This window comes from Perca flavescens, chromosome 22, assembly GCF_004354835.1.
Source record: "Perca flavescens isolate YP-PL-M2 chromosome 22, PFLA_1.0, whole genome shotgun sequence".
NCBI classification, from domain to species: domain Eukaryota; kingdom Metazoa; phylum Chordata; class Actinopteri; order Perciformes; family Percidae; genus Perca; species Perca flavescens.
Window position 1 is genome coordinate 5,349,366 of NC_041352.1, and position 22,379 is coordinate 5,371,744.

A 22,379-nucleotide genomic window follows, 5' to 3' on the forward strand; every position below is an offset into this window, starting at 1 on the left:
CAAGATTAACTACTGAATGATGAAATTTAAAGCCGCGGCTGGACTGAAGAAGACAATGTTGTGGATATTTCTCTTCTTGAAGGTGGACGTGTGTTGGGGCAGAGACATGGACCCCCCTGTCTCTTCCTGGCATGGACACAAGAGAGAACCCACTCTAACCCTCAGCCTTTAATAGCATTGCACCCAGGCCAAGGAAGAGGGAGGGGGGCTGAGAGCTGAAGCTGGTTGGTGTTTCTATGCCTCTGCATGCTCTGAAACTGGCTCTTGGTGCCTCATATCCTGTCAATGTAGTGCTTTCCTCTTCCTGTATTCCACTCGAAAAGTGGAAGCTAGTTAGCCTGGCTGGTTAACGCACTAGACTATTACTTTTTGGTCATGTGATTTCAGCATTTGCTGAGTCACCTGCAGCTCGTGCACACGCAGTGTTGTGTTCGATCCGCATTATATCAAGTTTAATGTTAGCTGTCTGTATTTAAGGTCCAGTCTATACCAGAGTGACATATGGAGTCCCATAGGGAGGGCTGAAATCAAACAAGGGGAAAATCTACATTTTTTAAACAATGATTATTCATTTCAGTTTGACTTGTAAAGCCAAGTAGCAATCATACATTCAGTTTCCAGCAGTTCATTGACAAATGAGAGAAGTTTATCCCAAATGTGACAAGTGTCTACAATTGATGTTAAGGTTTTAACGTTTCCACTGAGACCACTCCACGCTAGCTTGTTAGCTTTCATGTAGCAGCTCGCATCGGCCTTCAAAGCATTGGGTGTTGGCCTCTTAAACCTTCTCCAGCACATGTGCCGATCCTGTTTAATTCCCCGACTAATGCCTCCCCGTGGCTCCTCTTTTCGCCTTTTAATGAACCTAGCACTGCTGTGATGTAGAAAACCCAGCCGTGAAGTCACACATCTGTCACATTCACCAGCTCGGTGATCAGAGATGAAACCTATGTATCGTCCGGTTTATACTTATACAAATAATGGAAAGCATCATTTGAAGTATTTCACTAGCAGACATGATTAGATCCACAAATGCACAGCTAACATGATTTGTTTTATTTAGTTGCTTGTTAAAGGCCTTCTATACAAAATTAAAGTTAACATCAGCAGACTAAAGCACGGTAGACAGGGCGCATGATATAGTCCAATCAGATCTCCATATGTTACTTTTAGGCAAAGCTATGACAAAGCCCCGTGTTAGACTTGGCCAACAATGACACCTGGAGGTAAAGGTGTACAGTACATCCAATAATTCCAGACATCATACATGCCTAATTCTCTGGCAGTTATGTCTTTGCATGAGGATTATGTCCCACATACTGTATACAAATGTGTGTGTGCCCATCTGTGGGAGTGTTTCCATCTTCTCTGGTGTGTTTGCTGGTGATGTGAGTGTTTGACCTTCCTGTCTGTGTAGTCGATCTGCTCTGTGTGTGTGTGTGTGTGTGTGTGTGTGTGTGTGTGTGTGTGTGTGTGTGTGTGTGTGTGTGTGTGTGTGTGTGTGTGTGTGTGTGTGTGTGTGTGTGTGTGTGTGTGTGTGTGTGTGTGTGTGTGTTGGACTTTAGAAAAAAAGAAAGATGTCTTAATTGTTCTTAACCTGCTTTTGGGCCACTCTGTGCTTTCAAAGTTCCTGTGACAGAATCCATGCAAAGTTTGATATTGTTGGAAATAAAAAAAATGAATAGAGCTCCATGTTGTTCTTTTATTGTTATTAGTATTAGCAGAACCATGTGACGTTCTCAAAGTTGATGCACACTGTTTCCCCAATGTTGAATGTTAACCGAGGATTCAGCTGTTTTGTGTTGCTGCTGTGGCCTCGCGGTTGTATGCTGGTAGCCGTTTACATCATATCTGTCAGACTCCTATCCTATTTTATGTATATTATATGTTATTATATAATGTAAATACTTGAATAAAATTGTATTGAGTGTTTTTTTTTTTTTTTGTTTTTTTTTCGAACCGTGGATGCTTTTCACAATATTTATAAAATCCCCACAGTTTTGAAGATGAGTGTCACCAGTTCAGCACCTTCTGTTCCTGAGTTATGGAATAATGATGATGTCACAGTGAAGTTGGAAGAAAAAGAAGGCAAGTGAGTAAAAATGTGCTCTCAAACAAGTCCCCCATACTTCTCGAGTGATCGATATTCTTTTCCTCGTGTGGTATTTAAATGGTGTGGTGAATACAGATGTAAATGTCCTCTGCTAAAGCCAGAGGGATTAGGTGTTTGGAAATGTGATTAGTCAAATTAGTGATAAATGCGAATTTGAACTCAATTTTCAGATATTCCGAAACAGAAAAATGCAAATGAAGGTGTGTTTCCATCTATTGCTGTTGTGTGAATAAAGTTGGTTCACCAACATATAAAGGGGGAGTCGAGTGTGTTTTGCAGAAGAAGAGAGAGTAACAAGATGACGTATAGGTAAAAGAGCACCAGTCAAACCTCAAATGGTGGGAAACATGAAGAAATCATTTTTATATATATATATATTTCTGTATTTGAATGTGGGGGAGGTTACAGGCTCCTTATTGCTCCCTCCACACATCTGATCCATTCCATCCTGTTCATATACAATACTTCAGGATTTATTCACTCTCACATTTTGCTTTTTATTACAACCTGACCAGGTGGGTTAGGTCAGGTAAATACAGCAGTACAGTGTTTTCCTCTGAAGTACAAGTACACAGTATGTCAGTAGTATACAGTGGATATACTGTTGGTTATACTGCAGAATTAAACTCTTAGAACCCAGTCTGCTTATGGTAATTGAAATGTGATGTTTGAATGTGGAAATGAAATAACCCTAATATTGCATGCCCAACCAGGTATTTTTTTTTTTATTGTTCTAATATATATATATATATATCATGTTAATTCAAGTAGCGACAAAATACTAGTTGTGGTGTACAGTTGTACTAGAGTGTTATTTTTTTGTTTTTATAAACATAACACATATACATATATGGAAACATAACATGCATCGCTATACATAATCTTTATAATTAAATATTTACCCAAAATCAAATTAAGTAATTCATGGCAGGAGATAAAATATATAACAAAAAGGTCAACTAATCATACTGTGTCTTAGTTATAACCGTAGTTTTCCATTGGTTTATATTCACATTCAACACTGGCTGTTTGGGTGGACCCATTGTGCCGATAAGTCAAACCTAGCACTGCTGTGATGTAGAAAACCAGCCGTGAAGTCACACATCTGTCACATTCACCAGCTCGGTGATCAGAGATGAAACCTATGTATTGTCCGGTTTATACTTATACAAATAATGGAAAGCATCATTTGAAGTATTTCACTAGCAGACATGATTAGATCCACAAATGCACAGCTAACATGATTTGTTTTATTTAGTTGATTTTGAAGGCCTTCTATACAAAATTAAAGTTAACATCAGAAGACTAAAGCACAGTAGACAGGGGACATGGTTTAGTCCAATCAGATCTCCATATGTTACTTTCAGGCAAAGCCCTGTGTTAGACTTAGCCATCATGTGTGGTACCAACAATGACACCTGGAGGTAAAGGTGTACAGTACATCCAATAATTCCAGACATCATACATGCCTAATTATCTGGCAGTTATGTCTTTGCATGAGGATTATGTCCCACATACTGTATACAAATGTGTGTGTGCCCATCTGTGGGAGTGTTTCCATCTTCTCTGGTGTGTTTGCTGGTGATGTGAGTGTTTGACCTTTCAATATAAAATCAAATTTACCCAAAATCAAATTAAGTAATTCATGGCAGGAGATAAAATATATAACAAAAAGGTCAGCTAACTATGTCTTAATTATAACCATAGTTTTCCATTGGTTTATATCACATGTTTTAGCTCTACCTATGAAAATTATTCTTTCCTGTAAATAATAGTGCTTAAAATTTTGAAATAAATGGATGTAATAATAATCTCTTTGTATTTTTCAAAATAAAACGATTTTCAAAAGAAATTGCAAACACATGAAAACATAAAATGACATAGCATAGCACAATTATTTAAAATGACACACAGAGAGAAAAACATGTTCTGCTTTACACACATTTTGAAATTCAAATTGGCACTTTTTAAATGCACTGAATGCGGTTCTCTGCATAGGACATAACAATCTGACATGTAAGTCACATATTTGTGTTCAGTCCAATGTAAATATATCTGCTGGGCATATGTTGCGGTGACTTGTTTGGTGAAAAATAAAAATAAATAAAATGTTTCGACAGCGTGTGTGTATCTGCAAATATTTCTGTGCATGTGAACAATCTGAAGAATTTTCTACAATTTGAACTATTTTAGTATTATGGCAAAGCATACTAAAGATGAGAGGGCTTTTCATTATGCCCAACAGTGTGTAGTTGTTTAGACAACCATCTGGTAAAATTAATGAAGTGTGTGCCATTTGGTGCAATAGTTTGATTTTGATAATGCTATACAGTATGTAGTTTTGGTTGCAGTGCTTCATTTTGCAGGCTATATATGAGGTATTTTGCAGTTTGGGTGTGTGGTTTTGTGAATTGTGTTAAATATTTTTGATAAAACCAGCCTAGTTTGCAAAATTGTGTTTTAGCATTTTGAAAAAAAAAACTGTAAGTAATATATTGTAATCCTGCAAATCCCAAATTTTATTAAATGATGGTAAATGTAAAAAGAAGCCTTGTTCAGCTAGCCAGTCTTCCGCCTGCTGCCAGAAACCTGCAGCAATGGGGCAATGCCAAAATAAATGCATTGTGTCTTCCACCTACTTAGCACAAAATCTACATAAATCGCAATCTGCTAATAACCATATTTTCAGCATTTTTCTTGTGGGCAAAATCTTGTAAAACAATTTAATTTGGAAAGCCCATGAATAAGTAAAAAATGAAAACTTGTAAATAGACCTAAATATTTTCTTCCAAGGAAAGTATTCTCCCAATAAGTTGTCAAATGACATGAGTATATGAGTATGAGTGACTGAATATGACCAGTATGAATGTAACGCATGTTCGTGTATTTAAAAGTCCCTAGACTTTTTTAAATATAAAAAAAATATAAACCTATTTACATACTTCTACCAGAATTTGAATATCTTTATTGGCTTTATAGTTTTAAATGTTTGGTGTTTTACTATAGGCCTACAAGAAATGTGGCGAATAGGAAGTCCTCTTAAGTAGGCCTACAATAATAATAAAACGTACGTGTGTGTGTGTGTGTGTGTGTGTGCGTGTGTGCGTGTGTGCGTGCGTGTGCGCGCGCGCGCGTGTGTGTAGGGGCGGGGGAGGGCTGGTAAAGGGGCGTGGAATAAACCAAGCAGTTTCCCAGCATGCCATTGATCTGCGTCTGCGGGCCGTCTGACCGTCACCCAGGCTGCCGGAGCGGCTGATCTGATCTCCGGGTGTCTCGGGGATGAAAGCGGCCCTGGGATAAAGGAGCATCTCCTCGCCTTTCTCTTCTCCACAGGCCGAGCTCTCGGTCTCCCAGCGGCGGAGATGAGGAACCCACTGTCCGAATTGGCCCTGACGTTATGGCTATTTCTGGAGGTGAGCGATGCCTGCCGTTGTTATCATGAGCCGCGATATTAATATCATGAGCCGCGGCGTTAAGGAAGATGATTGACAGACAACGCGTGTGGTTGAACGGAGACCGTGTATTTAAGGTGGTAGAAGCAGTTTAGTGGAGCCGGTCTGCTAGCGGGCACCCTGTGATGTAGTGTCGATACGTGCCGCTGCTATTGTTTTGAGAGCGTTGTTCGCCAAATTGAATTCAAAAGTGATATAATTTAATGTTCATTCGCTTACCGCGAGAATTCCACGCATCGTAGAGGACACAACGGGATCTTTATAAAATGTAACTTCGGCATGTAAGTGCCCTACAAAGAAACACTTCATATCAATAAAATTAGACTTATATTGGTAGCGCCCCCATCTCAAATATGTGACGTAAAGGATAATACGTGATGTAATAATATGTGAAAAGAGGTGATGCTGGAAAGAGGAGTGGTTAGGTGTTAAACAGTTTGGTGCTCTGTGACAAATACCTGTGATCTGTCATCCTTTGTTCTTGTGCCCCCCCACTCTAACTCAGTGTAGGTGAAGCCTACAAATGAGAGGAGCTACGCAAGGCCTAGGCAATGACGTCAAATGTTTCATTAATTTTTCATTGTGATTTACTGGTTTATGATTTTAGTATCTTGTCACCCAACCAATTTTTCAGCCATTTATGCATTTATATGTATTATGTGAAGTGTCCTCTTTTCTTTACAGTGTGGGATAACACATAGACATCATCAACATGAGAATCATTTTTAATGTTCATGTTCTGGATGCCACCGGGGTCTTAAGGATCGTTTCAGGAGAAGGAGGGGATGCTGTGAACTTTATAATGTTATTTTCTGGGCTCTGAAGGAAGCACGTTGTGGTCATGATCCCCGCTCTTCTTGCCAGTCCAGTACCGCTGACGCTCATGTCTATTCATACATTATTCATTCTCATCATTATTATTTTATTTCATTCAGCTGACTTAGTGAGCACATCCATTTTGAATGTGAGTGGGAGGCCTAGAGGGACTCAAGCCCTCAGACCTTGTATCGGTACTGCTGTGATCACTTTGAGGAGTGGTTCGGACAACTTACGTTTAGGTTTGACGAAAGCAGTCATCTTGTGTCTGTCGTGGTGAAACGCCTCCGAGAGAGCAATTACGGGTCAGTGAAACCAGGGTGGGTCAGAAGCTCCACCCCCATCCGCCATCAATCAATCAATCAACCAATTGGCAACCTCTGTTTTTCCCCACGGGGGCAATCATGATCAGTGTTGGGAGTAACGCAATTACACTAATGTATTCCTTTTGGCTGTAACGCAGTAATATAACGCATTACTAATTAAATGTCGTAATATTATACCCGTTACAATCTCAGCAACGCGCGTTACAACGCATTTTAAAGCAACATTTAGTGGTGTTTTTTTTTTTTTTTTTTAAGAATTCACCAACACCGTGAAAGGCAAGGCAAGGCAATTTTATTTGTATAGCACATTTCAGCAGCGGTGCAATTCAATGTGCTTTACATAAAACATTAAAACACAGTTAAAATGAATACTAATTAATGCAAAATTAAAAATAAAATAAAAAGTGAAACATTTCTGCACAGGAAAAAAAAAAAGCCGTGAGTGTTATTTCCTGTTGCTGTATTCGGGGGTTGAGATGAGTTATTATTCAGGAGTTATTATTGCTGTGTTGAGGCGAGCTGCTGCTCTGTCACTGTTCCCGTGGTCAGAGCCAGAACCAGAGACGGTACAGACAACACCTGTGTCCCAACAGGTGACCGTACGGACAACACCTGTGTCCCAACAGGTGACCGTACGGACAACACCTGTGTCCCAACAGGTGACGGTACGTCAGCGTGGACAGCGGCGTGTCCGAGCTGCTGACAGATAGAAACATGTCGGCAATTAATGTTTAGCCTTGCTACACGTAAATACCATTGCATTTTATCAGCCGTGGAATGTAATTATGTACTTCAATACAACTGTAAGGTACTTTTAATTGAGTATTTTCATTTTCTCCTACTTGCCTAGTGTACGTTTTAGCTTGAATTACTTTGCATATTCATATTAATTATACAAAATATTATATATAGGCTAATCTATGATGTATTAAAGTGGGTAAAGATGAGACTTTATTGATCCGGTGGTGAAATTCACAAGCTAGCTGCCAAGTCAAACCTCCGCTGTTATTTTGGTGAAAGTAACGCAAAAGTAGTGTAAAGCCTTACAATTCAGAGACAGTAATATTGAAATATAACTAATTACTCTCAAATGACAGTAGCCTAACTAGTAATCTATTACATTTTGGAATGAACTTGCCTAACATTTTCTCACTTTTGCTACCAGCTGTTGTGAAGTTAAACTCTGCATTTCATAATGCTGCTACTGTCGACATGTGCGCGAGGAAGAAGCTGTTGTTAGAGCGATTTGTTACTCTTCTCGTGTCCAGTGCCGTTTTTAGCCTTACACCGTGTTTACACTGCCACGTGCATGCCCAGTGCACGTAAAAGGTCTGTGATATGCTTTTTCCGAGATTAGTTCTGAAACAGTGCTCAAACACAGATGTTAGTAGCGTGGATGTAGCCTAAAGGGTTACTCAGCACCTGATTGCATCCTTCTCCGAGTCCTAACTCAGTCAAATCTGAACAAACAGACATGCACAATACACATATTTCCGGGTACACTTTCCAGGGATATCGCTGAATTTCATTTCAAATAAACAGAATAAATTCATATAATGCCGCGTTCTATTTACCTCGGGAACTCGGAAGCCTGAACTGGGAATGACGTCATACCCGAGTTGAATGCGTTCTGTTTAAAAGTCTGATTTTCATTGTTTTCATTAGCTCTAGCCCGGTTAGCTATTGTTAGCAATACCAGTTGATAACAACGCATTACGCCGTTTTTTTGTGCTTGCAAACAGCGTAACAACATGTCCACAGATAGAAGTTGAACATGCCTGTGTGAACGACGAACGATTTAGTGAGACAAATAAGACTTGTAATAAGAAGTGCTTATAACTTTATGTTACTGCAGCTTTCAAAACTGTTGATACAGGGGGCAGCCATGTTGGATTTTGAACTCTGGGTACTGTGAGGTTTATTTTATTTTATTTTTTATTTTATTCTGTGGGTACTGTGAGGCTGTTCGAGTTCTGAGCACGGAATTCCGAGGTCAGGGGGCGTGTTTCCTAGCCTGACATGGTCATTCTCAGATTCTAGTCAGAATGTGAGTCTGAAACCGCTCCATTGGGCTGTGATTATGGGGCGTGTTCCAACCGAACCAGGAAAAAAAATGCCTCTGCATTCATTGGATAGACCTCCAACCAATCAGAGCAACGGAACTCAACACTGTGTATCGTCTCCATAGCAACCACTCTTTGCACAATGCATTCGCGTGCATTCGTTCTAACGTCCGACTTTTAGACTTTTTTGAAGCTGGATATATCATTTGTTTCTTGTAAATATAAATGTGGATAACGTTAGTGATAGTGACATGCTCGCTACAGTTGCATTTCTAGAGATGGATCGGCGAAAACACGTTTTATTTCTCTGATCCACGGCTTTGTTCTAGCGCCGGCGGTCCCTCTCTTCAGTCTCTCTCTATGTCTCTCCACCATATAACGCTCTCTCTCTTCAGTCTCTCTCTATCTCTCTCCACCATATAACGCTCTCTCTCTTCAGTCTCTCTCTATCTCTCTCCACCATATAACGGTCTCTCTCATCAGTCTCTTGCTTTCGGGCAGTTGTTGAGGCTCCTCCGCTGAGGATTTTAAAATGAATGCGCTGTCGACATCTTCTGTAACAGACGCGATGGTGGAATCTACATCTCAACAAATTCAACCCAAGCGTTCTTTGGTGACGATTTATTCTGTTACTGTTGATCATCTGTCCGACAATCTGATTGGTCCGAACAGATCCTGTTCGGGCAATAATTGCTTCTCAACGGAGCGACTCCAGACCGAACTTCCCGACCTCGAATTTTGTGGGCGGGGCTAAGTTCGGCTGGCACCCAGGCTACGTGTTTCCGACTTTGACCTCGTAAAAACCGAGTTCCGAGGTTAATAGAACGCGGCATAAGCCTGTGAACCCTCAGGTTTTTAAGTTTTCTTCAGTATCAAAGTAATTGAGTAGTTGTGTATATTCATTTGTACACTGTAAACAGGAGCTGCTGACAGACCATTCAGCATTCATTAAATAATGCCTGTTTAACAACATGTTCATGCTCACTCCATTTTGTCTAAGATAAGTTTGGTGAAATTGTAAAGAGGGATGGGATATCATTGTATATTTAATATTTCATGGCATTTAACCAACACCATCTCCCACAATCTCAAGCCAGTTTCAGGTCAAACGTCCCCATCTTGACAAACTGAGGTTTGCCCAGTGGCGAACTGATAGACCAATCCTTGTGAGAATAATCCCGGTGTAGTAGGTACATGATGGCGCCAGGGCCTGACCTGGGAGAGCATCAGTCTGCCAAGGTCTTCATCACCTCACGTCTGAAGTCATTTAAGACTTTAAGGTGCCCCTTCTTGGGTACATGGACCAGGCACGTCTGTCTGTCTATCTAAACACTAGTGTAAGAGTGCATCTCACACAGGCTCTGAGGAAAATAATATAATAGATGTGATTACGACTGATGATGACAAAATCGACAAGCTTTTTTATGAAGGATTCCTTGAATTATAATCTGATTAAATGCATAATTTATTAGACCTCAAACATGAAATTGTAAAGGTGCAATGCAAACAATCCGAGAGCTAGCAAGAGATGTGCAGGCAGACCTTTTGTGCAAAAAAACGAAATGTGCCTGCCATGGTTCCGCCCAAAAGCTGACATTTCATTGTTTTTCCATGTGTCTACATTTAAAAAAGACGAAGCTCCTCTGCACGTCTTCATGGAAGCTAATGACGCTGCGTTTTATTTAGTCTTGGCAGGTCCATGCTGCTCTCTGCTGGATAACACTACAATGTTATACACATCTTTGTTTTCGCTTGGAATTAGATTTTAGTGTGACATGGAAAATGTGTTGCATGACCCTCTAAATGATAAACTGGTATTATTATTGGAAGAAGGATGAAAAACAAGTCATCCAGTTAGGGCTGGGAAATGGGTTCATCAATTTCAATTCAATTTATGTATAGTATCCAATCATAACAAGAGTTGTCTCAAGACACTCTACAGATTACAGAGTAGGTCTAAACCAGGGGTCTTCAATGTTTTTTAAGCCAAGGACCCCTTAACTGAAAGAGAGACAGAGCAGGAACCTCCTACTACATATATTGTACAAAATGTATTTTCCCATTTTGATCAATTTAGATATTTATCAAAATATATATTTTTTTGCTGATACTGCCCATTCGAAGTGCATACTGACTAAAGCTGAAAGAAACCAGAGGTTGATTACACTTCTGAATGTACACTGTTCAGCTGATGGAAAATATTGGTTGTGTTTCCCGTCCTGCTTGGCACAAACCCCCGACATGTTTTGCACACCGGCTTAATCTGCTCATCGGCTCATTAGTGAAATCCATTTTCACACATCTGACGTCCTGTAACCCTTTTCATTCATCATCAGTGTCTTCAGCTTGAGAAGATAACCCAAATTCATGTTCACTTTTGTTGCCCTCGGCTCCACTCCCCCCGATGATATGTCTTTCCCTCTAACGTTACCTAAACCTGAACCAAACCTTATCCCAGGCTTACTGGCCCATAGGTAAGGTAGTCACTAAGGCCATCCACAGATACAGTTCATCCTGAGGATTAACTTTGCCACATGTATGTTTAACATTAAAACATGATTTATAAAATCATGGCAACAATTATTTTAATAGCTTAGTATTATATGCATTAAAGGTATGTAAAAAGGCTTTAGGCCATCCTGCTTGTTATTTTAGGCCCAGTTTAATATGCAACTTCATTTTGTACAATATAATGCAATAGGGGGTTCCTGCTCTGTCTTTCAGTTAAGGGGTCCTTGGCTTAAAAAACGTTGAAGACCCCTTGTCTAGAACTACTCTATAACTCTTGTTATGATTTGATACTATAAATAAATTGAATTGAATTGAAATTGATGATGGCAGCGTTGGTCACACGGTCTATAACTTTGGTCCAAACTAAAATATCCCAACAGCTGTTTGATGGATTGCCATTACATTGGGTACAGACATTCAAGGTCCTCAAATGACTTTCCCTCTAGCTCCACCATGGGGTAACCTTGTTGGTGGGTTGTCAAGAAAATGCAGTCTTACAAAATCTAAAAAAGAGAAGAGAGACCAAAGACGGAGTAGACGGGCTCACTGGCCCTCAGATGAGGGCCTCTGTGAAGATTTGATTTCACGCTTTCTGCGTGGAAAACATTTCCCAGCAGCGACCACAGTGATAGCACAACACAGTCTGGACAAATAGCCTGGGTGTGCATTGTGTCACTGAGAAGGGACGGGATGCATTTTCCTTTGTTTAAATCTCCCCTGTCATCATTCTCTCTCTGTCACTCAACGGGTGTGCTCCTGCTATTTCTTCTCTGCCCAAGTGTCACAGTATGGTCCCATCGATCACTAGTAGCCTAAAACATAACCTTTGTGTTGCCATGTTGGTTACGTTACCAAAAACAGCTTCACCTGGCTTGCCATCCTGCAGCTCTGCTCTCCACACAGTGTCAGAGATATGGTTGGAAATGGAGTTGGTAGATACACAAACAAACATATTTATACATGAAGAGGTTTGGTTATTAGAGTGGCTGAATATTCTCGTCCCCTGACCTGTGACCTATGAATGAGCTGATGTTGTCTAAGCTTTACCCATTGTCTCAGCATACCACAACATGGTGTTTCTGGAAAGTCCACCACAATCAGCATGCTAACAGGCTCACAATGACAATGCTGACATGCTGATGTTTAGCAGGCATAATGATAACCATGTTCAACATCTTAATTTAGCACAAACACATTCTAACATTGGCCGATTAGCACAAAGTACAGCTGAGGCGGAAGGGAATGCCATTCGTTTTTTTTTCTTCTTTATTTGTAATAAACCAAACTAAAAGTTTTTACCTGATAATGGCACTAGAGAAACGTTTGAAGGACACCAAAATATTAGTTTTTCAGTCTATATCATGGACATTTATACAACAGTTATTGTCACCCTCATTGTGGCTCCCTTTGGAAAGTTAGAGGATCACCAAAATCATAATATCCATCATCTGGGCACCATCAACACATGTATGTATGTTAAATTGATCCATCTACTGTAGTAGATGCTGAGATATATCCCTGAATGCATGAAAATATTACCGGCAGGTGGCACTAGAAGAAAAGTCAGAGACTCACTGATGTTATCAGGATTTATATACTGGGGACCATGAATATCCATACCAAATTGCATTGCAATCCATCAATTTAAATATATTCAGTCATTTAATTTCCGTCTGGACTAAAGCATTACCAACCGGACGTCAGACTAACATTGGCATCCTGCTGCTAGCAGGGCAACAGATATGAAACTCAACCTCAAAAATAATGTCAATATACAAAGCATATCTAAGAAAACAAGCATATAGCATGCCACTGAAAAGTTCCTTAGCTGTGTGCACAAAATTCCTTTTTGTGCTGTGGAGCTTCTGGGCACTGTAATCTGTTACCTAGCACACTTTGTGTAAGAAATCTGATATGACTGAAAAAAAGAGCTGTATGTGAAACATCTTCATGCTGTTGCTTTAACTGAGTGAAGAGGTTTTTCCTGAAGATGATTCAATTAAAAGGACAAAGCAGACTGCATTTTCCAGAGATCATGTCAAAGAGTTTATTCAAAGTACCATGACATGGTGCTTTTTGGATGCTTTTATATAGACCTTAGTGGTCCCCTAATACTGTATCTGAAGTCTCTTTTATATAGACCTTAGTGGTCCCCTAATACTGTATCTGAAGTCTCTTTTACATAGACCTTAGTGGTCCCCTAATACTGTATCTGAAGTCTCTTTTATATAGACCTTAGTGGTCCCCTAATACTGTATCTGAAGTCTCTTTTATATAGACCTTAGTGGTCCCCTAATACTGTATCTGAAGTCTCTTTTATATAGACCTTAGTGGTCCCCTAATACTGTATCTGAAGTCTCTTTTATATAGACCTTAGTGGTCCCCACTACTGTATCTGAAATCTCTTTTATATAGACCTTAGTGGTCCCCTAATACTGTATCTGAAGTCTCTTTTATATAGACCTTAGTGGTCCCCTAATACTGTATCTGAAGTCTCTTTTATATAGACCTTAGTGGTCCCCTAATACTGTATCTGAAGTCTCTTTTATATAGACCTTAGGGGTCCCCTAATACTGTATCTGAAGTCTCTTTTATATAGACCTTAGTGGTCCCCTAATACTGTATCTGAAGTCTCTTTTATATAGACCTTAGTGGTCCCCTAATACTGTATCTGAAGTCCCTTTTATATAGACCTTAGTGGTCCCCTTATACTGTATCTGAAGTCTCTTTCCTGAAATTCAGCCTTGGTGCAGAATTCCAGCCACTAGAGCCAGTCCCACAATGAGCTTTCATTAGGATGTGCATTTCTGTGTCTGTAGCTTTAAATGCTATTGAGGAGGAGAGGGGGGGGGGCAAGGTGGAGGGTGGGGGTGTGACCTTGAGCAACTGCCATACTTTGCTTGCCATGATGTCTCTCTCTCTCTCTCTCATGTCCTAGAACCAAATGCTCTGGGCGGGCAAAGCAGAGAAAGGTGGGGTTAGGGGGAGATTCCAGATCAGCCCATCTGAGCTTACTTTTTCTCAAAGGTGGAGCAGGATATCCAGGGCTCAGTTTACACCTATCACCATTTCTAGCCACTGGGGGACCATAGGCAGGCTGGGGGAACTCATATTAATGTTGAAAAACCTCATAAAGTGAATTTTTCATGCCATGGGACCTATAAAGGTCCAGTTTCTTCTCAAGTGAAGCCAGTAATGGAAAATGGAGGGTTCATACACAAAGGATGCAAGGGGGTCTCTTCATGTCATTGTAGAATTGTATCAAATGTTTTTCTATATGGGTTTTAATAACTGCCTTGATCTGTCTCTCTTTTACAGTGTGTAGAAGCCAAAAAGTACTGCTGGTATTTTGAAGGCAGATACCCCATCTACTTCATGTAAGTCTGCACAATGTTCCACTCCTACAACTTTAAACAAATGAACTGGAAACTCTGCAGACAAAAACAACAACGTTACTAATTGAAATTTTACAATATGCACTGTTTCATCCAACACGTGAGGGAAAGAAGCCCAATGGCACCACACCCTCTCGGATCTGATCAAATCTGTATTAAAAGATGTTGTTTGTTGTTAATATGAAATAGCATTAGTCAGTTTGTTGTGACTGTGTATATGCATACATATGAATGCATATAGTGTATGTATGCACTAATCACCAAGGCAAATTCCTTGTAAGTGTAATTTACTGTGACAATAAACCTTTTCTGATTCTGATGATTCCGTAGGTGATAATATTGTAAAAAATAATTGGCTGTATTGTCAAATACTTTGGTGAAGTTTGATTAAACATTTGGCAAAATACAAAATGTGCATACAATCGTAATTACAGTAAGACACAGAATGTCACTGCGGACTCACCATTTCAGCAATCTGAACACCATTTAAAACTTGATATGGGGGAACTGTTGGGTCTCTGTGTATCCTTTCAGACACTAGTAACTAGACATAGAGATGCTTCTTTTGCATGTCTTAAGGGAAGAATAGAGAGCTCAGTCAGAAAAAGCCCTAACCGCCTGGGTAAAACAGTTAACAAAATACCTGTCTATTGAACTTACTGCTGACAAATAAAAGTGTAAACTAGAACTAGAAACAGTTATGATGGGGTCCAAGCCTCCCTGTCGCAAGTCGCCCCTGATGACATGCGGAGCCCACAAAAGGAGAACCCAAAGCATGACGATGGCGAGGCAAAAGTCAGGAAATTTCATTAAGTGCGAGCTCCAAAGTCTGTAGTGAAATGCAATAGCAAATTTCCCATTCATTGACTAAAAGGCCAAAAAGCTTCTACCTCAACTGTAGTGCCCCCTAAAGGCTGATCATCACCAAATCTGGTATAAAGCCACAGAGTGCCATGTTGAACAATAATCTCAAGTTTCATGTTGATGGCAGTTATTACGGCAGAGAAATTGCAATTGCAAATGTTCCATTTACATGCATGAGTTGTTGGCAAAACACGTCTACGTTGATTATAGCGCCTCCTAATGGTCGATCTTCGCCAAATTTTGTACAGAGCATCGGAGTGGGATGTCAAACAATAATCCCAAGTTTTGCTCTGATACCTATTAATTTGGCCAAGATATGCTAAAGTTCGTGTTTTGTGGCTAGCTATGAAATTTAGTTTGGTCGTTAATTGCGCATAGTTTAACGTAGCAAAATTCTTTTGATAACTTTTAGTCAGGCCTGTTTGGGCGGAAATGGGCATGGCCTATATCATGAGATATCATGAGATTCAGGGAACGTGTGGATATAAGTATTATTAAGTATTGTTAATGTACGATGTGCGGTTTGGGAGTTATAGGGCCAAACGCATTTCCCATTTACATTGATTGAGTTATAGGCCAAAACCCGTCTACGTTGATTATAGCGGCCCCTAATGGCTGAAATTCACCAAATTTGGTACAGAGTCTCGGAGTGGCAAGACCAATAGGAATACCAATAATAATTAACGTAGCAAAATTCTTTTGATAAATTTTAGTCAGGTCTATCTGGAGATGCTTTTAATCTGTTAATCTGTGGTTCTCAGCCCCCTCGGGCTTGGACCCCTAAATATAAAGTAAATTTAAAGGGCAGCAGTCTGGGTGTGGTTGTACAATATAGGCACACTGGTTAACCGCATTGTGCATCAAGCTGCATTAACAACTTCAGTTAACAGTGTGTGTGTGTGTGTGTGTGTGTGTGTGTGTGTGTGTGTGTGTGTGTGTGTGTGTGTGTGTGTGTGTGTGTGTGTGTGTGTGTGTGTGTTCTGGGCCAATTGCTGACCTATATGCCTTGCTGTGTTTTTTTGTTGCAGATGTCGCTCCTATGAGGATTGCTGTGGGATTCGCTGCTGTGTGAGAGCCCTGTCCATCCAGAGACTATGGTACTTCTGGTGAGTTCCAGTTTGGGCTGTGTCTACTGTTATCTCTTACAGGGGTGGACAGTGTAAAGGGCCCAGCTTTAGAGCCAGTCTGATGAGAGAAGGACTTTACTGTGTGTACCTAATGAACCTTTCTGATCAAAAGATTTGAAAGTGAATTATTATGGCTTACTTTTCAGTGCTGCTCACAGCATTAAAAAAAACTAAAGATGCACCAAAAATGAGAACAGCACATTTTTTAAGCAATAGAAATCTGCCTAGAGTCAGCACATCCCCATAGAGAACAGCTATAATTGAACTGCATGTTTCTGTGGGAGGAGGGATTCACAGCATAGGGGGCAGCTTTTATCGGAGGAGAAGAAATATCCTCTTTTGCTTTGATGCAATTAGGTGTGACTTTGTTGACTAGCCATGATAGTACCTATGTGTCTGCTGTGTTACACTTAACACTTTAATTTAACATTTAAATTGTTACTAGTACAGTGCCCGTTCAAAATGTTTGGAACAGGCCGTTGCTTGGCCTGGGGTATTGCTGCTTGAAGCTTTCTCCAGAACTAAATTGCACCCCATGATTACTTACAGAAGAACCCCAAAGCCCTAAATATGCAGCCACACTGTATAGCCTACTACTGACCCACTGTGTACTTCTACATCAGAGGAAGACATTGTACTACATTTACTTCACAATTACAATGCCGCGTTATCAGAGACATTTGCCTCATGGACTGATGGCGCTGCACCATGGGCCACCCAATCTGACTTGTTATGAGAGCCAATCAGCAAATATCTGGGTTACTCAACCACCAGAACCGGACTGTGTGTGTGTGTGTGTGTGTGCGTGCGTGTGTGTAATGGACTGTTTTTATATACGCTTTTGTAGTCTTAACGACTACTCAAAGCACTTTGTGCATAGTACAGGAACCATTCACACACAATCATGCACTGTGGCCGATGCTGCCGTACAAGATTCCACCTGCTCGTCAGATAAACACTCACACACATTTACACTCTGATGGCGCAGCATCGGGGGCAACTGGGGGTTCAGTGTCTTGCCCAAGGACACTTCGACATGGAACTGCAGGGCCAGGGATCGAACCACCAACTTTCCAATTGGTAGGCGACCGTTCTACCACAGCCAACCTGTGTGTGTTTGTGTGTGTGTGTGTGTGTTAACACTGAAGTAGGGATTTGATTCGCAGGGGTATTTTGCTGATGCTGTTGTTAGTGTTATAAGTTAGTAGTACGCTACATTAACCCCCTCAGGGTGAGTCTGATGAAAACTGCTGTCTTTGCCCGGTCAGCTCTGAGATTATCTCGCATTGCACAGCGCTGTGAAGGAATAAACTCAGAGATTACGCCTCTGTTTAGAAGTGGTGAATGTACAGCTCACAGCAACTTAATACTATATAGTGTCTGGCTTTTGTTTGATATTCAGTATTGGCAAATATATTTTTATTGAGTATCCTCTTAGCGAAATAATAGACACGGAAAAGTCAGCGTTACGTAGCGCCTCTATTGTCCCCACCTTATTCAACACAACAGTTGCGATGTTCCTGTCAGCTATCCGCTCGTGCTCCAGGAACGTGAAGAAGAAAAGTTTGCCTGGTATATCCAGCAATCATGTCACATTAGAAGCTGCAAAAAGTAAACCACAGCCCAAGCCGGTAAACCTCCTGTCTGCTGAGTGCTGCAACAGCGGTTTATTGTACGGCCGTTTAGTTTTATTTTTAATATCCAATATCCGTTGCTGTCCAAATTGCTCCAAAATCCAAACCCCAAGTTCATTCGGTACCCAGGAAACCAAGTGTGAAGTAGATAAGATGAACGGTTCATGAGATATTTCAAAGACACACACACACACACACACACCGGAGTCCTGCTTTATTAGATAGAATAGTCTAAATAGCGACCTAAGCTAAAGCGGTGTTTGGTGTTTTAAGCCCCCAAGTCGTCTTCCAGGCAGCAATGCCTGGAAGGCACTATGATTGGGCAGTGGTTAGGGTTAGGGTTAGGGTTAGGTGCCTTGAAATCGATGGTTGCAGCACTGCCTTGAAGTCGATGTTGGGGGCTTAAAACACCATCGAGCAGCTAAAGCCTGATCGTTTGGTCAGTCACACTTCTTCACCGGAGTCTTTGTGTTCCTGCTAGATTAGCATGAGTGTGTTGATGATGTTGGGTTAGTGAAAGGTTCAGGATGTTCTTTGTTTTTCACTCAGGGTGCTGCTGATGATGGGAGTATTGTTCTGCTGTGGTGCTGGCTTCTTTGTCCGCAGAAGGATGTATCCATCCCCTCTGAGAGACGAGCCAGCTTTCAACGTCTCCTTCACCAGGCACCCTGTCAGCACACCAGGTACAGTAGGATTCAGACAAAATACTGTACAAATTAAAGTGGCAAACACAACCTGGCTTTAAATATTAGGAATGAAACTAAAATCTTGGCCTCTTTTGAAGAACTGTAACCCAAACTTGCTAGGTGTTTTGTAACATGCTGTGTGCTGTTGAATGACATGATGAACCATGAGTTGTGTATAAAGGATGACAGTGTACGAAGCCGTAGACCACATAGTCTAGAAGTAAGCGAATGCTTAATATTAAATGATAACCGTTTTCTCCTCTTATTTCCAGTTTCCCAGCAGCCAGGGGGTATGCAGGGCTTTGGGGTTAACGGGATGACAGGTGGCGACACAGGGGTTACCATGACACACCCGGCACAGCCTGGCTCCGCCCATATGATGATGGGCGCCTACCCTCCACCTCCATCCTACTGCAACCACCCGCCTCCGTCCTATGAACAAATATTTCAAAACAGCGACAAGAAGTAACTTCCACAAGGAACTCGGGATATGGTACTTGGAAAGGAAAAAGGGAAGGAGGCCACGAGAGGCTGAATTATCAGGAAGTTTAGATGAAGATGAGGAAGAGGAAAGCCTGCCAATTGATGCAATTCAACTGTTTGTAGATGTAAGACTTGGAAAACACACAATCTCTTGTCCTGGGGATACCGTAACCAGAATCTAGATGCACAGACACACTCTTTTACTCACACACACACTGCTTCATCTGCAGTGCTTCATATGCTCTTGATTTATGTGGATCTATGTGTACAGTGATAATCCCAGCCTTGTTGAACTGAAGACGAGCTAGGATGCACCTGTTCAGGTTTTGGATTCACCCACTGTCACCTCCACCTTCCCAATGCAACTACAGCTATAACTTTGCAGAATGGCAAACAGAAACAGAAAATGACAAAACTCAAACTCATAATGTATTAAAATGCTGGATACTGTTTGTCTCAATGGACAATGTTTAAATAATTTTTTAGAAATACTTTCAACTGAACAGCTGACAAATGTAATAAAGTGAAACACATTATTATAAAACATTTTGTAAAGGACTATCTCTGTACAAACCATTCTAAAAGCAATTTCAAGGATGGCATTGACTTATTTTCCATCCAGCATTTTACTGCAAGATGGGCTCTTTACTAAGCAATGAGTTCTTGATCCATTTTTTATTACAGTGTGTGTAGTCCCGTTATGTAATGACATAATGATCTGCTCCAGCAGTCACTTGCTCATGCTCTGTTAGCAGCAATGAAGACTTTAGTTGACTACAAGATGAATCGGACAAGTACAGAGTGACGCTGAGATGGAAAAGTGGCAGATGTATGCCACTCCATTTCTGGTGTCCTGTGCTGTGGTATGTCTCTTTGCTGGTTGGTATGTCGCTGCTGTTCATATGGGAAATGTCCCTTTTATTCCACCACACCCCACTGGCACATCGAGATTCTGCCACTGACATGTGCCCCTCTTCATGGCATAACATTATACTGGAAGATAACCACTCCTTCAACGCAGCTGTCATTGATGTAATAAACGCTATACTTTTCTGGCAGCTAACCTAGTTAGTCTATCCCTAGCTACATATTAATCCAATGGAATCACCAACAATAATGGATTTACTCACAGGGCAAAAGTAAATCAAATTTGGGCCACCAAATTTACGCCACTTTTCAAAAACAAATCGACTTGACGGTGTTGACTTATAGCTATCCCCTGGCCAGCAAGTTTGTAAGCAGTTAGCTCACCAGCAGAACAGTAGTTCACCAACTAGCCATGGTAGTGTTGTGAATATGTCACCAAGCTTTTGGAATAAAATATTTTGTCAAGACACTCAGATTAATTTTGCTGCACAACTTTCTGATGTGAGCAGCCCTGTAGTTACACGAATTGAATAGGACAGAGCACCGCGAGCTGCCGGTCATTTTGGCGGAGATTACGGATAAGTAAATAATGAAACGAGTAGTTAAAAAAGAACTAACATTAGTTGCTGCCATGTTGTTTGTGTATCTCTATGGCAAACGCGCGGGGGGAGGGCTGAGCCCGATTGGAGCTACGGGAGCCAAGACGGGAGCGTCGGCGGATGTTAAGGAGAAAACCGATTTTCATTTCTAGGGCATTTCTATACTTAAAGCCACCTAAACTAGCTACTTTTGTTGTGCCATTTGGAGAAATCATTTAACAAGAGAAATCTTATTCAAACCACCTGTCTGTAGTTCATTTTAAATGCTGAAATATATTAGTGTTACTTTTTACTTTTATTTAGAAGTTACTGCAAGTGATGGAGTTGCTGCAGTGCATTTTGCACTGGTTCATTAACATTTCTGTAGTGCCTTCTTGTACCCAGAATTTCAACTAGGAGGAGTGTTCTTTAAAGCCCATTTGACCCCTTATTAATCCATCTGTTCAGCCAACAGTCTAAACCCCAAGATATTTAATGAACTATCACGTATGAAAAAGAAAAGCAGCCCATAACTGAGGTTCTGGAACAAAGTAGTGAGTTTGAGTTTGAGTCACAATTAAACAACTGTATAAAAAGCAGAATTTACATCTGTTCAGAAAAATAGAAATTCTGGCTCTATAAAATAAATAAATATACATAATTACACATATGTACCCATACATTTATGCTCACATACAAACAACCATCCACTTATAAACCATTCATATGGTCTATGTAAGTGCCTTCAAATAGTAAAAAAACAAACAAACATGATGTACAGCACATGCACGGCGGGAAGTAACGTAAAAAAGACGGACCGTAGGCTCTTTGCTGACGATTTATGTTTTCCTCCGTGGGTGCTCATGGGCCCATGCCCTTTAAAAAAAAAAAATTGCATTTCAGAACCTTAGGAAATGGACAGTGGCCGATACAAACACACTATTAACTTGATAATAAAGCCGTAAAGTAGGCTATATTTCAACTCTTTCAACAGCGCCACTTCTCACAAATACAGATAGGATTGGAGATGAGAAGTTTAACTGACCACCAACTACCGATGACCTGACGGAGCACCACGACCGGCAGCTCACGGTGCTCTGTATCCAGCGCACAGTCACCTATTCTGGGGTAACTAGACCACCAACTACCGCTGACCTGACGGAGCACCACGACCGGCCGCTCGTGGTGCTCTGTATCCAGCGCACAGTCACCTATTCTGGGGTAACTAGACCACCAACTACCGCTGACCTGACGGAGCACCACGACCGGCAGCTCACGGTGCTCTGTATCCAGCGCACAGTCACCTATTCTGGGGTAACTAGACCACCAACTACCGCTGACCTGACGGAGCTCCACGACCGGCCGCTCGTGGTGCTCTGTATCCAGAGCACAGTAACAGATTCTGGGGTATCAACCGCGATCAGCTTTGTGGGAAATTAAGAACTCTCTGCACTGGTGGTGGAT

The 22,379-nt window shown here is 41.0% G+C and overlaps 1 protein-coding gene across 1 annotated transcript; it reads left to right on the plus strand.

The window, feature by feature from the left end:
- Positions 1–5,310: 5,310 nt before the first annotated feature.
- Positions 5,311–20,806, plus strand: vopp1b (VOPP1 WW domain binding protein b). The gene is made up of 5 exons (XM_028569522.1): positions 5,311–5,526; positions 14,600–14,658; positions 16,569–16,646; positions 18,851–18,984; positions 19,260–20,806. Exons 1-5 carry the CDS (start codon positions 5,476–5,478, stop codon positions 19,454–19,456), a joined length of 519 nt encoding a protein of 172 aa, XP_028425323.1. The 5' UTR covers positions 5,311–5,475; the 3' UTR covers positions 19,457–20,806.
- Positions 20,807–22,379: the final 1,573 nt, after the last annotated feature.

What these genes read in the sequence shown, in the direction of transcription:
- vopp1b (XM_028569522.1), top strand. Translation starts at nt 5,476, where the DNA reads ATGAGGAACCCACTGTCCGAATTGGCCCTGACGTTATGGCTATTTCTG. An exon ending in AGATACCCCATCTACTTCAT is followed by an intron (nt 14,659 to 16,568) that starts GTAAGTCTGCAC and finishes TTTTTGTTGCAG; the next exon opens with ATGTCGCTCCTATGAGGATT. An exon ending in CAGAGACTATGGTACTTCTG is followed by an intron (nt 16,647 to 18,850) that starts GTGAGTTCCAGT and finishes TTTTTCACTCAG; the next exon opens with GGTGCTGCTGATGATGGGAG.